The following is a 13,752-nucleotide window of genomic DNA, read 5'->3' on the forward strand; positions in this document are numbered from 1 at the left end:
ATATATATATATATATCTAAGAAAATGATATAAATTACATTAATGATGAAATCAAGATTAAGAAAAGAAGTAAAACAAATTAATAATAATATTGATGATAATAGGAGTTAAATAAATCATTTTTTATTTTTTGTAAATTTTCAATATAAAATTTTCAGTCTTTTAAAATTAGAAAATGCTAAAAAAAATAAAACTAAAACTAAAAATCGAGGCAACAATTATTTTAAGAAAAAAATAACAAAAAATGTCAAAAACATTGATAAGAATAAATAAGTATCTATTGCTAAGAAGGTGTCACCCCACAGTTTCTATTTTAGCTTTATTATTACATATAGATAGAAACTTTAAGATGAAGAATGATCCAAAAATTTTAAAAATAACAAATCAATTATGTAAAAATACATGTGTAATTCTTATAAAGTTATAATAACTCATTTCTTCAAATGAATAATTAAATGAAAGAAAAAAAAGTAATTAAGAAAATAATATAAATAACACTAATTATGAGATTAATAGCATTGATGAGGAAAGGAACAAAATATGATCATTTTTTTAAATTCTTTTTTAAGAAAATATATATAAACTTTAATTAAAGATAAATAAGAAAAAAAAAACTTTAAAGATAGAAAAAATCAAGACAAAATAAAAGAAGAAAGAAATTAGAAGAATAATGAGGTTGAAAGAAATAATATCTAATTTTCTCTCTTTTCAAATCACAAAATAAATTTTTGCTTGTTCTCCTCCTAATTTGATACAAATTCCATAAATAGAATGATTTTTTCTCCAAATAATTTTTCTTACCCTTTGAAACACTAATCAGTCTTCTTATAAATTTGTCAACCACAATAAATTTTCTCTCCTTGTAGGAGGAATAAACATTTTTTCAAAAAGTCTTTTATTTTGAAAAGAACTTTTTGTTACATAATCTCCTTCTTTACATTAATGTCTTCACAAGAATCATGAGATATTCTCTCTTTCTCATTTGTTAAAAAAGTCACATGACCTAGAAATTTGATGGACATCTTAGCGACAGAAGTTGATACCATATATTGATCATCATCGTCAGAAAAAGAAGAGCCAAAGTGAAGAAATTTGTTCTTATTTGTTACAAATGGTCAACAATTTTTTTTATAGGCTAAATAATTATAAACAGTTATAAAAAATGAATAGTTTTTATCTTTTCATCTTCCATTTTCATTTACTTAAATCTATATTAGTGTATTGAATGTTATAAAGGGCATAATTAATTGCGTATGATATAAATACTTTTTTTTAAAATACAAATAAGAAATACAAAACAAAGATAAAATGTCAAAAAAAAGAGAAAAAAGATGAATAAAAATACTGATCATAGAGAGATGCCACATCAGATTGTCTATATTCAGCTTTATATATACATATATAGGTTCATGCCCTTAGATGTTATTTTATTACTTTAGCTGGCATCGACATTTTTGTAAATTTGATATCTACTTTGGAACATTTATAATGTGGTATAGGCTGACAATTGAGATCATAAATTTAAAAATAATAAAATTTAATTTATTATAATACTAATATCAATATCATATATATATATATATATATATATATATATCATTTAAAAAATATATAAAAAGTATTATAAATTGTAATAATTAACCGCTTTATTTTTTTTAATCATATAACTAATTTGATTTACACTCCAAAATTCATAGGTGTCACATAATTTAGACATTAATTCTTCATTACTTAATATATGTAATTATATCAATGACATATAAATTGAAATAAAAAAATTACATATTTTATTTGAAAATCACGTAATAGTACTATAAGGTATAATAATTAACAACTTAACATATTTTAAAATTTTAATTGACTCTCCAAATTCCACAGAGAAAAACATATATTGGTTTAAAATTAATAAAAATATTATAAATTATAATAATTAACAACTTAAAATTTATAAAAAAAATCCTTTAAAAAAAATTTGTTGGCTCTCCAAATTCAATCGGTATTACAATAATTATAACATAGAAATTAACATAGATTGGACTCCTGCTAACATTTATGTTTCCTTTTTTAAATTTTTTTCTTTTATACTTTATATAAATAAATTTTTTATGTAAAAAGTATTATAAATCATAATAATTAATAGCTTAAAATATTTGAAAACATATAAAAAGTTTTTGTTAACTTTCAAAATTTCATCTATACCACATAAATTGGGAGAAATATAGATATATAAATATTTTAAGTTGCTAATGATTGTGAGTTATAGTACGTTTTATGTCATTTTCATATATATTACTCGCTTTGTCCTGATTTATGTGATACAAATGAAATTTCAAAAGTCATTGAATTTTTTATAAGGTTTTTTTTTAAATTAACTTGTTATTTATTGTGATTTATAATATATTTACGTAAAACATACTCTAAATAAAAATAATTAGCAACTTAAAATATATAAAAACATACTAAAAAATTGATTAACTTCAAAGTTCATACGTACCACATAAATTAAAACAGAAACAGTAACATATATTGGGCCCCGTGCTGGCACGGGGTCCCATATCTAGTATATATATATATATATAAGTTTGCCATAAAATCATTATTTTTATGATAAACTAAATAATATATTATCTTAAAATTATAACATAAATTTTTTAGTTTTTTTTATAAAAAACAGAATTACTAGTTATTACAATTCGTCAACTTACATTGTAGCTACAAAAATTCATCAGTACAAGATGAGAGATCTCATATATTGGCTAGGATGAAGAAGAATTTATTCAAATCAAGCAAAATAAATCTGAAGTACATTTATACAAATCAAGCAAAACAATTATAAAGTAATAGATGGGTTTGTTTTATATATATATATATATATATATATATATATATATATATATATATATATATATAAAATAAAAATATTTGGGGAAGCAAGTTTTAAAACTTTAAAAAGAAACCAACGGAAGTATGAACTCCTAACTTGAATGTTAAATTACTATAACATTCCTAACTTAGGTTGTAATTTTTTTGATGAATTGTGACTTTTCTAATAAATTGTGACTTTTTTCAAAGGGTTGTGATTTTTCGATGAGTTTTGACTTTTCCAAAGAGTTGTGACTTTTTCAATCAGATGTGACTTTTCCAAAGGGCTGTGATTTCTTGGAAAGGTTATGATTTTTCAGATAAGACACAAAAATCACTTGTTCATACTGCCCTTTGTTGACTATAAATAGAGGGGTTTCCTCTCATTTTTCAACCACAATTTTTTTTTAATCTTCTACTCTTTTTCTTCTTGCATTTTAAAAAATTGTGTGTGATTTATTGTCGTTGAGTGAGTTCAAAGTTTAGCGAAATATGAGATACCACTATTCCGATAAAGTAAATTGTTCTATCCTAAGAGAGTATATTATTTAACCCCGAGTACTTGAGGAAAATAATTCTGATGATATAGTAATTATGTTTTTGCTTAGTATATACATTAGTATGTAATGTTCCAATATATGAAGTTAACATGATGTAGTCTAAATTCATTTGTTTTTGTTAACAATTTCTCTTGTGATGTAGCTATATGCTTCTGAATATCTTTTTCAAAAATTATTAAACTTTTCAAGAGCTACAAAATTGTCACAATTTGTTGTTTGATGCTCAATACAAAAGAATGACTATATTTATCAATGCTACTTATGTGATTTAGATTGTCAGGAAATTTGCTTCAAAATAATTATTACTATATAAACATTGCCCTTTTGTTTTATTGATTTACTGTTTCTTAATATTTAAGTATTTTCGACGAAGAAAAGTTTATATGACTTGTAATAACGCCAGTTGAAATTTGTATTAGTTTAATTTTTATTGTAGTCTAAATTCATTTGTTTTTGTTAACAATTACTCTTATGATCGATGTAGATATATGCTTTTGAATATCTTTTTCCAAAATTACTTAACTTCTCAAGAGTTAGAGAATTGTCACGATTTATTTTTTTGATGCCCAAGATAAAAGAATGATTTTATTTATTAATGCTACTTATGTGATTTAGATTGTTAGAAGTTTGCTTCAAAATAGTTATTACTATATAAACCCTGCCCTTTTGTTTTACTGATTTACTATTTATTAATATTTCAGTATTTCAACGAAGAAAAGTTCATATGACTCGTAATAACTCCAGTTGAATTTTGTATTAGTTTAATTTTTATTGTAGTATAAATTCATTTATTTTTGTTAACAATTTCTCTTGTGATGTAGATATATGTTTCTGAATATCTTTTCCCAAAATTATTAAATTTCTCAAGAGTTAGAGAATCGTCACGATTTGTTTTTTTGATGCTCAAGACAAAAGAATGACTTTATTTGTCAATGCTACTTATGTGATTTAGATTGTCAGAAAGTTTGTTTCAAAATAGTTATTACTATGTAAACACTGCCCTTTTGTTTTACTCATTTACTATTTCTTAATATTTCAGTATTTTCGACGAAAAAAAATTCATATGACTTCTAATAACGCCAGTTGAAGTCTATATTAGTTTAATTTTTATTATTTATTTATAGCTACTTTATATAAGATATATATTTTCATTAATGCACGCGCGCGCGCACACACACAACAAATGTGAAAATATGTGAATATATATGAATCATTTAAAATTTATCATTAGTGAAATAAATTTTATATTTAGTAACATGGAATAAACATTTTCATTTTGTCCCTACACTAAATTAAAATCTAATACCTATAAAAAAAATAGTAACATTAATTAAAAGTCCTACTTATTTATGTAAGTATAAAATTTATTAGAAATTTGCACATTAATTCTTTAGTTATAACATTATAAATTCTCTTAGTTATTACAAATGATTGAAAATATTTTTTACACTCTTTTATACTCTTTAGTTATAATATGATGAATTCTCATAGTTATTACATTAATTATTTCTATCTTTCAGTTTTCCTTATATTAACTTTTGACCAATAATTTTTCATATTATTAGACCGCCCCTATATATGTGATAACACGGTGTTGTTATTTTTCCTTGGACGAATCATGCTTGTTTGAATAAATTGAATTTTTTTTACAAGTATATGAACTATATCTTTGTTGGGTGTAAGAAAAAAAGGTGATTATATATATGATTTCACAGATATAATATATTCTTTAATTTTGGTTTTTATTTTTTTCGGTAAAAAAAAGAAAGCATTTCTCAGTTAACTATGGACAATCAAATAACTATCTTTGATTTATGTACACAGTCAATCGAGAAGTCAAATATGAGAGCCAACAAAAAGAACGTCATCTATTATGTTAAAATTTATATATAAAAAAAAAAATTAATATACAAAAATAGTTCTAAAAAATAAAATGTAGTTGCTCTCCACATGTTCATGTGACATCTAAACAGATTAAGTGGAATACACGTGCAAAGCACATCTAGTTAGATGACAAGAAAAATACATAATAAATATCGTCTATAAGGTAATATTAGTGAGATACGACTAATTACATGATTGAACCTCATCAAACTGAAATAAATATATAAATTATTGCTTTTAACTAATAAATTTTTTCATTGACCATCTTCATAGGTTCGTGTGAATAAGAGATATATATGATGAATGTCACGCCCCGAGCCTACACCCTGGGCGGGACCGGCACCCGGAGACCATTTCTGGCCCCAAGCGAACCCTTGGCCTGGCTTTCTTAACTCAGCGAAAACCTCAACAGAATAACTCAATGCAATGCAATATTACAAAACAACTTAACTTATAAAATATGGCCATAAAGGCAACTCGAATCTCAAAATAGAATATTTACATATATATATATAGATGAGAGACTCAAAACTAACTGACTGACTGTCTGTCTATGAAGCCTCTAAAATACTGAGATAGATGTTGGGACAGACCACGCAACATCCTAAGAAAACAAAAACTAAGAACACAAAATAATTGAGTCCTCCGGAATGCAAGGAGGCTCACCACTGACTCTGGAGTGCTCAGCTGGATCAACGACGTGCAGGATGCTGATCCGGGGTACCTGAATCTGCATCATCAAACGATGCAGGCCAACTGGCATCAGTACATGGAATGTACGAGTATGCAAGCTGGAAAACTAAGCAACAAAGGCTAGAAGGAAATCTGGAAGAAACTGAATAGCTTACCTGGCTCAACTCAACTCAACCTGACTGACTTCTTTCAATATAAGGCAATTTAAAACAAGTGCGATATAAAGAAAGACTGTTTAAAACATGCTATAAACTCTGTGTGTATACAAAGATACAATAAGCCTGAAATGTATATAGAAATACAATGAACTGATGTATATAAAAATACAATAATCTCTGTGTATGAAAAATACAATAACTGCTGTGGGAGCTTCTCTAACCGACAACCATCACATAAGAGCTATAGTGATGATACAGCGATCGACCTCACGCTGCCAGAGCATCTTATACCCGGCCAAAGGTATAAGACCTGAACTGCCTAATGGATCCACTAGTCTAATCTGAAAAGGATTCATCTAAAAAGTATGATCCTTTTCTACCCATGGTGGCTAACATGGTTCTATGGGGGCTGTGGGTTCTTTGAACGCTCCCCCAATTCGGTGCTCGATACTACTCCCAAAAATGTACTGGCTCTTATGTTTTTAAAACATATTTCTTCCTGCTGATATGAGATAATTACTCAAAAACTAGCCCGAAGGCTCTTTTGGAAATCTCAGTTTCCAACCTTGTTTAAATGTAAAAACATTTCTTTAAAACTTCTTTGGGAATACATAGTTCCCTAATAACTTTGAGAAAAGAACTCAACTTTAAACTCTTTACTTTACTTGAACTCTTGGCTTGATGTGAAACTCTTAACTTAACATGAAACTCTTAACTTTTGACTTGACTTGAAACTCAATACTTAACTTGGAACTTGAGCCTTAGAATGAAGTTAAAACGTTCAATGAAGACTCTTGGAAAACCTTAAAGACTTGCTTTGACTTACTTACTTCTAAGCTTGACTTCACTTGACTTGGAAACTAACTTCACTTGAATTGGAAACTAACTTCACTTGACTTGGAAACTAACTTCACTTGACTTGTAGTTTTACTTGACTTTTGGAAGTACCTTGGAGTGTTGGAAACAACTAGGAAACATAGGTATAATACCTAGGAACATGTATGAAAAAAGAAATGGTGAATGAAAGGGAAGGATTGGTGTCCTTGGCACTAGGAGAGGTGCAACAGCCCAGCCCCTTTTTCCCCAAAAATCCGACTTTTTCCCCTTGTTTCTTTCCAATTCTAAACCCTCTCAACCTCAAGGTTTCAGCAGCAACACTTAGAACCATAAAGACCCTTATTATACAATAGATTCAACTCAAAAATCACAGCCAGAAATCTGTACTAAATCAGCAAGAACTTCAACACAACACCACTACAACTTCAACAACCAATAAATCTTCTCTTGGAATTAAAAACAAGTTGGTGTGTGGGGGTATGAACCAACCAACACTAAGGATCATCAATCTCTCAACATACAATAGATCACAACTCAAATACACAGCCCAATCCTGTCCCACAACCAACAATAACTTCAACAACACAACTAACAACATCAACAACAACTAACAACTTCAACAACTTCAACAACAAATCCAATCTCTTCTCAAATCATAAAAACGAGCTTGGTATGTGGGGGGGAAAGGATAAACCCACACTAAAGACTCACATACCTTGATAGGGATCACCCCCGACGAAAAATCCACGATGATCTCCTTGATTGCTCTTCTCTTTCTCCTTTTCCTTCTCTTCTTTCTCTCTTCTCTCCCAAGCCCTAGCTCTTTACTCTTAAAAAAAAATGAGACAAACTGATATAAAATCAGTCTAACACTTTAATATAACCAAAACAATTGATTTGTGAAAAGACCAAAATGCCCTTAAATTTCCGGAATGGACTCCCTGCCAACTGCCCAACTTTCAAAGGGCATAACTCGCTCATACGAACTCGGAATCGAGTAAACTCGGTGGCGTTGGAAAGATCGTTCCAAGGGCTTTCTAAACATAACTGGAACTACTCCTGAATCATCCTGAGCTAGGAGTTATGACTGCTCAAAGTTGGCCAAAAACTCACTGATTTCCACACTTAGCCAAATTTCCAGATTTTTGAACTTAGACAAATTTCCAGATTCTGGACTGCCAAATTTCCAGATTTTAAATTTTTCCAAAAATGACTATTTCCAAATTCAAGCTTCTTCATATTCATTTTAAATTGTTGGATGTTACAATGAACCACATTGAACATTCACAAAAGAATCTACAATATTATTTTGTGCAAAGCTTATTATTAAAATTTTCGCTTAAATTTTCTAAATTAATAATCATGTGCAACGCATGTGTCAAAAAACTAGTATATATATATATATATATATATCTTGACCCAAAAATAGATTTAAAGCAGATTTTGAAATTTAAAAATTAATTTCTCAAAAACTAGATAATTTCTATGGACAAATAGATATTTGACCAAAAAAAAATAAAAAACGCTTTAAAAATTTATGATCAAACGAATCCTAAAATTTGAAGAAAAAAAATCTCGAATATTATAGCTTGCATAGAATAATATGCTAGATTTTAGAAAGCGTGAAGACAAAAAACATTGTAAGGAACCAATTTCTATCACTTCTTCTCTAAGTACATATTCGTTCTTTTGATGACTCGCAATTAAAAAAATTAGTTGATAGTTCAAATCTCAGAGGGAGTTGAAGAGAGATTTATCTAATGCTCAGAATTCACTAACTAAACTAATTTGATTCTTGTAATAATAAGTTTATCATGGACAAGGGATATTATTAGGGATGACAAATAGAGTGGAACAATTGAAGGACAAATTCACGTAAACTCAGAAAGATTTCAACTCATTCTACCCCACCTTACTTCACATAGTACAATTATTATTTTCGCCTGGCTCCACCCCATTTATCATTTGTCAACTTTATTTCCTTTCATATGTTTTTTTTTTTTTGAAGCCTTTCAAATTAAATTAAAAAATAAAATGACACGTGATTTTTTTAATAGGCGTTTGGTCATGTGATACCATATCATGAGATAGAATCAATGTTTGGACATGCAATTTTACACTGATTCCATTTCATAATTTCATATCATGAGATGGGATTCCATATTCTCCAAAAATCATGATATGGGAATTCCATATCATGATTTGGGATTTTTAAGTACAAAAATTGACCCACAAGTTTATATTTTGTTAAAACAACCCCACATTTATATCTACTAACCATTTATTTCATATGTATATAAAATTTATAATCACATCATTACTTTTTAAAATTTATTATTCTCACCAACATAAAATTTATTATTACTTTAAATTTGGTGAATATAAATGATAAAGTAAAAATTGATTTGGTGAATATAAATAAGAACGGAGGGGGTGATACTATTTTGATTTTTCACAAAAAATAAAAGGTCTCTTTCGATTACATATGAAAATGTTTAAAGCAATTTAATATGAAAAAAAAAACAAAATTGGTATTGTATGTTTGATAATTACTAATTTCAATATGTTTGATTTTTAGCATGAAATTAATGTACTGAAAATATATAATTGCACACAAGTAAAACAAGTCATGAATCATTATAATATTGACATAGTACAATTATTATTTTCGCCCCACTCAACCTCATACCACATGAATCCGTCCTGCATTATTATCATTTGTCAACTTTATTTCCTGTCATATGTTTTTTTTAACCCTTTCAAATTAAATTAAAAAAATAAAGTGACATGTGATTTCAAATTATTTTTTATTTAATCCATATAAACTTCTTTTTAGAAAAAATCATTCTAGTTTTGATAAATTCTTAATGTTGAAAGAGGCCCCAAAATTCTATATCTTTATCATGTTTATAAATATATAAAATAAAAACAAACATATGCTATATCTATAAATATAAAATAATTACTACTATTAATTATGTTGTTTTTCATGGATTTGATTGAGGTAATTATATGTATAGAAGCGCAAGGCAAATAATCGAATTTGCACTTTTATACTAATTTTACCTCCAACTTGAATTTTTTTCAAAAAAAAAAAAGTAGTATAATTTTTCGTTCAAGACTTCTTTTGACACATTTCAATTTAATTAGCTAGTGAAAAGCTCCAAATAATAATATAAATTGATTCGTTTAAAATCCTTATATATACGTCTTGTCCTCTAATCTCTGGTTATATGCAGCTGAATATCACTTTCATTGCTCCCTTGGATAATCCGCTCTGCCACAAATAAATTTTTTATTTGGTTCGATCATCCATTATTCCGAGCCTACTGATTTGACTAATTCAAATTCTGAGGAAAATCTCCCTACTAGGATTGACCTTTTCCAGAATTAGACCACGAGATCTCATTCATCTCACCACACTACTTGATGATTTTGCCGGCTTTATTGTCCTTTTTCCCTTTTGGCACTTTTGGGAATCTGTTATTCTCACTCTGATCTGCTTATATGCACAAAATTTGTACAAACTAAATCAACATATTCTCATTGAGGGGAAATGGATATCAAAGTTGATATTATCTCTAAAGAAACAATCAAACCATTTTCTCCAAGTTCAAAGAGTCATAAAAGCCACAAGCTTTCTCTTTTAGATCAAAAGGCTCCAAATTGTTACACTACATTTGTTCTCTTCTACAACAAGAACTCAAGTAGTGATTTGGAAAATGTTATAGATTCTCTTAAGGTATCCCTCTCGAAAACCTTAAGTTACCTGAACCCGCTTGCAGGAAGAGTTAAAGATGGAATCACAGTTGAATGCAACGACCAAGGTGTCGATTTAACGCGTGCCAACGTTCATGAAGACATGTCAAATGTGCTTATGAACCTGAAAATTCAAGTCCTGAGAAAATTACTCCCAATGAATCCATTAACAAGATCAGATGATAATGTCTTGTTGGCACTACAGATAAACTGTTTTGCTTGTGGAGGAATTGCTATAGGTGTTTGTATTAGTCACCTTATAACTGATGGTTCATCCATTGCCACATTTCTCAAAACCTGGGCAAGCATTAGTCAGAGTCGCGCAGAAAATGACAACATTACTATTTCAGACAAATTGTTCATGGATTGTACTTCCATCTTTCCACCGAAAGAGGTCCATAGTTTTTCTATGTTTCAATTTGGGAAAAAAGATCAACTTCAACCAAAAATGGCAGCAAGAAGATTCATGTTCAATGAGTCCAATATTTTGGCTCTGGACACGAAAGCAGAGCGTTCAACTTCTCGAGTAGAGGCTGTGTTAGCCTTTGTATGGGAAGCAGTTATTGCAGCTATGCAGAAAAGGAACAATAATAATAGTATCAAGAATTATGTAATTCGAACTCCAATAGACTTAAGGAGAAGAATTCAACCTCCATTACCTCAACAAACCATGGGAAATATCATACATATGGTTGAGGCAAATTGGGAAGTTTCTGAGGGACCTTTAGACTATAAGTTACTAGTGAAAAAAATTCAAGATTCGATAAAGAATGTGACTAAACATGGCTATGATGTAAAGAATATGGATGATAGAGTAAGAACATTGAATAAAGAAGAGAGAATACTTGGCTCCACTAGTTTATGTAAGTTTCCTTTCTATGACATTGATTTTGGATGGGGTAGGCCAAAATGGGCATCTGTTGGAAGCATAGCAACCAATTTGGTTGTTTTAATGGACACTAGTGATGGGAAGGGAATAGAAGTATGGCTTGCGTTGGTAGAGGAAGACATGGCCATACTAGAGAAAAATCAAGAATTCTTCAAATTTGTTTCTCTAAGTCGATCTATTTTCTGAATGCAAGTTTCCTTCATTCACATGTAATCCAAAGGAACAAATAGTTTTTACTGGTCTTATATTTATACAGAACAAGTCAAAACATATTTATCTCAATTGTGATTGATTGCTCAAATCAACCCGGAAGATGACATCTGTCAAAAGGTGGGTCAAGGGAAAAAAAACAGAATGAATATTATTATAGTACTAAAAAATAAAAAACTTTTCCCAAGCTCCTCTCCAAAATTTTCTCAACCAAGAAGCCAAAATCACCACACAATAATAAGTGTTGCACACTCAACAGAATGCCACTGCCAACCATTTTGTTGAGAATTTTCTGTCTAAGACACCTCTTTGACACAATTCTTCTCTCCTGTGTCCAAAAAGTTCAGGCCATCTAATCTTCTCCCAAAAATTACAATCAGTGGCGTGAAAATCAATAACTGTATTGTTGTTTAACCACAGAATAATGGAGACAGATGAGCTCAAGCGTGTCTTTCATATGTTCGACAGGAATGGTGATGGAAGGATCACGAAAAAGGAGCTGAATGATTCGTTAGAGAACATGGGGATCTTCATGTCTGATTCGGATCTGGCGCAGATGATCAACAAGATTGATGTGAATGGCGATGGCTACATCGATATTGATGAATTTGGTGCTCTATATGAGACCATAATGGAAGAGCGCGATGAGGAGGAAGACATTAGAGAGGCCTTCAATGTGTTCGACCAAAATGGGGACGGATACATTACCGTGGATGAATTAAAATCTGTCTTAGCATCGCTTGGTCTCAAGCAAGGGCGGACCGTTGATGACTGCAAGCGGATGATTAAGAAAGTGGATGCTGATGGAGATGGAATGGTGAATTTTATAGAGTTTAAGCAGATGATGAAAAGTGGTGGATTTGCTGCATTGAGTTAACGAGAAAATCGACAAGACCTTGGAGGTTGGAATCTTGTACCCTTTAAGCAAAGGTCTGAGAACAGTTCTTAGAGAAGTTTCTGGGATGGAGCCTTTACAACCTTAATAAGCCAACTTGATGCTAATGTTAATTAGTCAATCAAGTGAACTTGGAATACTAGATGCAAAATCAGAAACGAAAAATAGAGAGAAAAAAACACTCATTTTCCGCACTGTTACATTTGTTTGAATAGAAAGAAAGAACACAGATAAAAAGGAGTTTTCCTGCTCTTTTCGTAGGTTTACGACTTGTAAATAGTTTGTTATATTTTCTAAATCTTTATTTCATGTTTTTTGGCTCCTCCCTAAAGAATCTTGATAGAAAAGCATTACTCCCTCTTTTGTGTACACATTTTGTGTGGGATAGAATTACCTCCAGTCTTTTATCCTACAGTAATGTTCAATAAAGGTTTTGATTGAAACTACATGTCCTCTAGAGATCTAAAGGTTTATATTGTATCTCTTATCCTCTATTCTGTTTAACAGGTGATGTGAAGAGGGATTTAAAAAATTTTACTTCTTATTTGCAAGTTAATGAAGGAAATCCCACTACTTTCTTCTCATTTCTACTTTGTTTTGATATCTATCTATTAAAATCCCAAGAACACAATAGAAGCTCTATCTTGCTTCTATTCCATTCTCTCATTGTGATCTTCTTTACGTGTGTGTTTGAAATATTTCTCGTTTCTTAGAAGCATGTTTCACTTTCTACTATTATGATTTGGGGTACAGAATGACAACCAGAACACTCTTAGATTGAATGGACCCTTCAGTATTATATACTCCAGTAAACTTCAATGGACCCTCTTTCTTCTCCTTCCTCCGTCACCTTGAATTTTCCACCATTACTGTTACTGACCTTTCACAATTCTTCTTTGGTTGATTAAATTATCATTAACTCTTTCTATATTACTTTTAAAGAAAACTAATATTCAATCACAGAAAGCAGTACAGAGACAAGCTCCCTCATTCCCCACGTCTGGA

General features: G+C 29.7%; 2 protein-coding genes across 2 annotated transcripts; both read left to right on the forward strand.

Moving 5' to 3' along the window:
- The first annotated feature begins 10,550 nt into the window (after positions 1-10,550).
- Positions 10,551-11,828, forward strand: LOC125867264 (stemmadenine O-acetyltransferase-like). Its single transcript, XM_049547699.1, has one exon. It carries the CDS (start codon positions 10,551-10,553, stop codon positions 11,826-11,828), a length of 1,278 nt encoding a protein of 425 aa, XP_049403656.1.
- Positions 11,829-12,141: 313 nt separating this feature from the next.
- On the forward strand, positions 12,142-13,068 carry LOC125867689 (calmodulin-like protein 3). The gene has a single exon (XM_049548254.1). It carries the CDS (start codon positions 12,277-12,279, stop codon positions 12,727-12,729), a length of 453 nt encoding a protein of 150 aa, XP_049404211.1. The 5' UTR covers positions 12,142-12,276; the 3' UTR covers positions 12,730-13,068.
- The last annotated feature ends 684 nt before the right edge of the window (positions 13,069-13,752 follow it).

The sequence above is a fragment of the Solanum stenotomum genome, chromosome 6 (assembly GCF_019186545.1).
Source record: "Solanum stenotomum isolate F172 chromosome 6, ASM1918654v1, whole genome shotgun sequence".
NCBI lineage: Eukaryota > Viridiplantae > Streptophyta > Magnoliopsida > Solanales > Solanaceae > Solanum > Solanum stenotomum.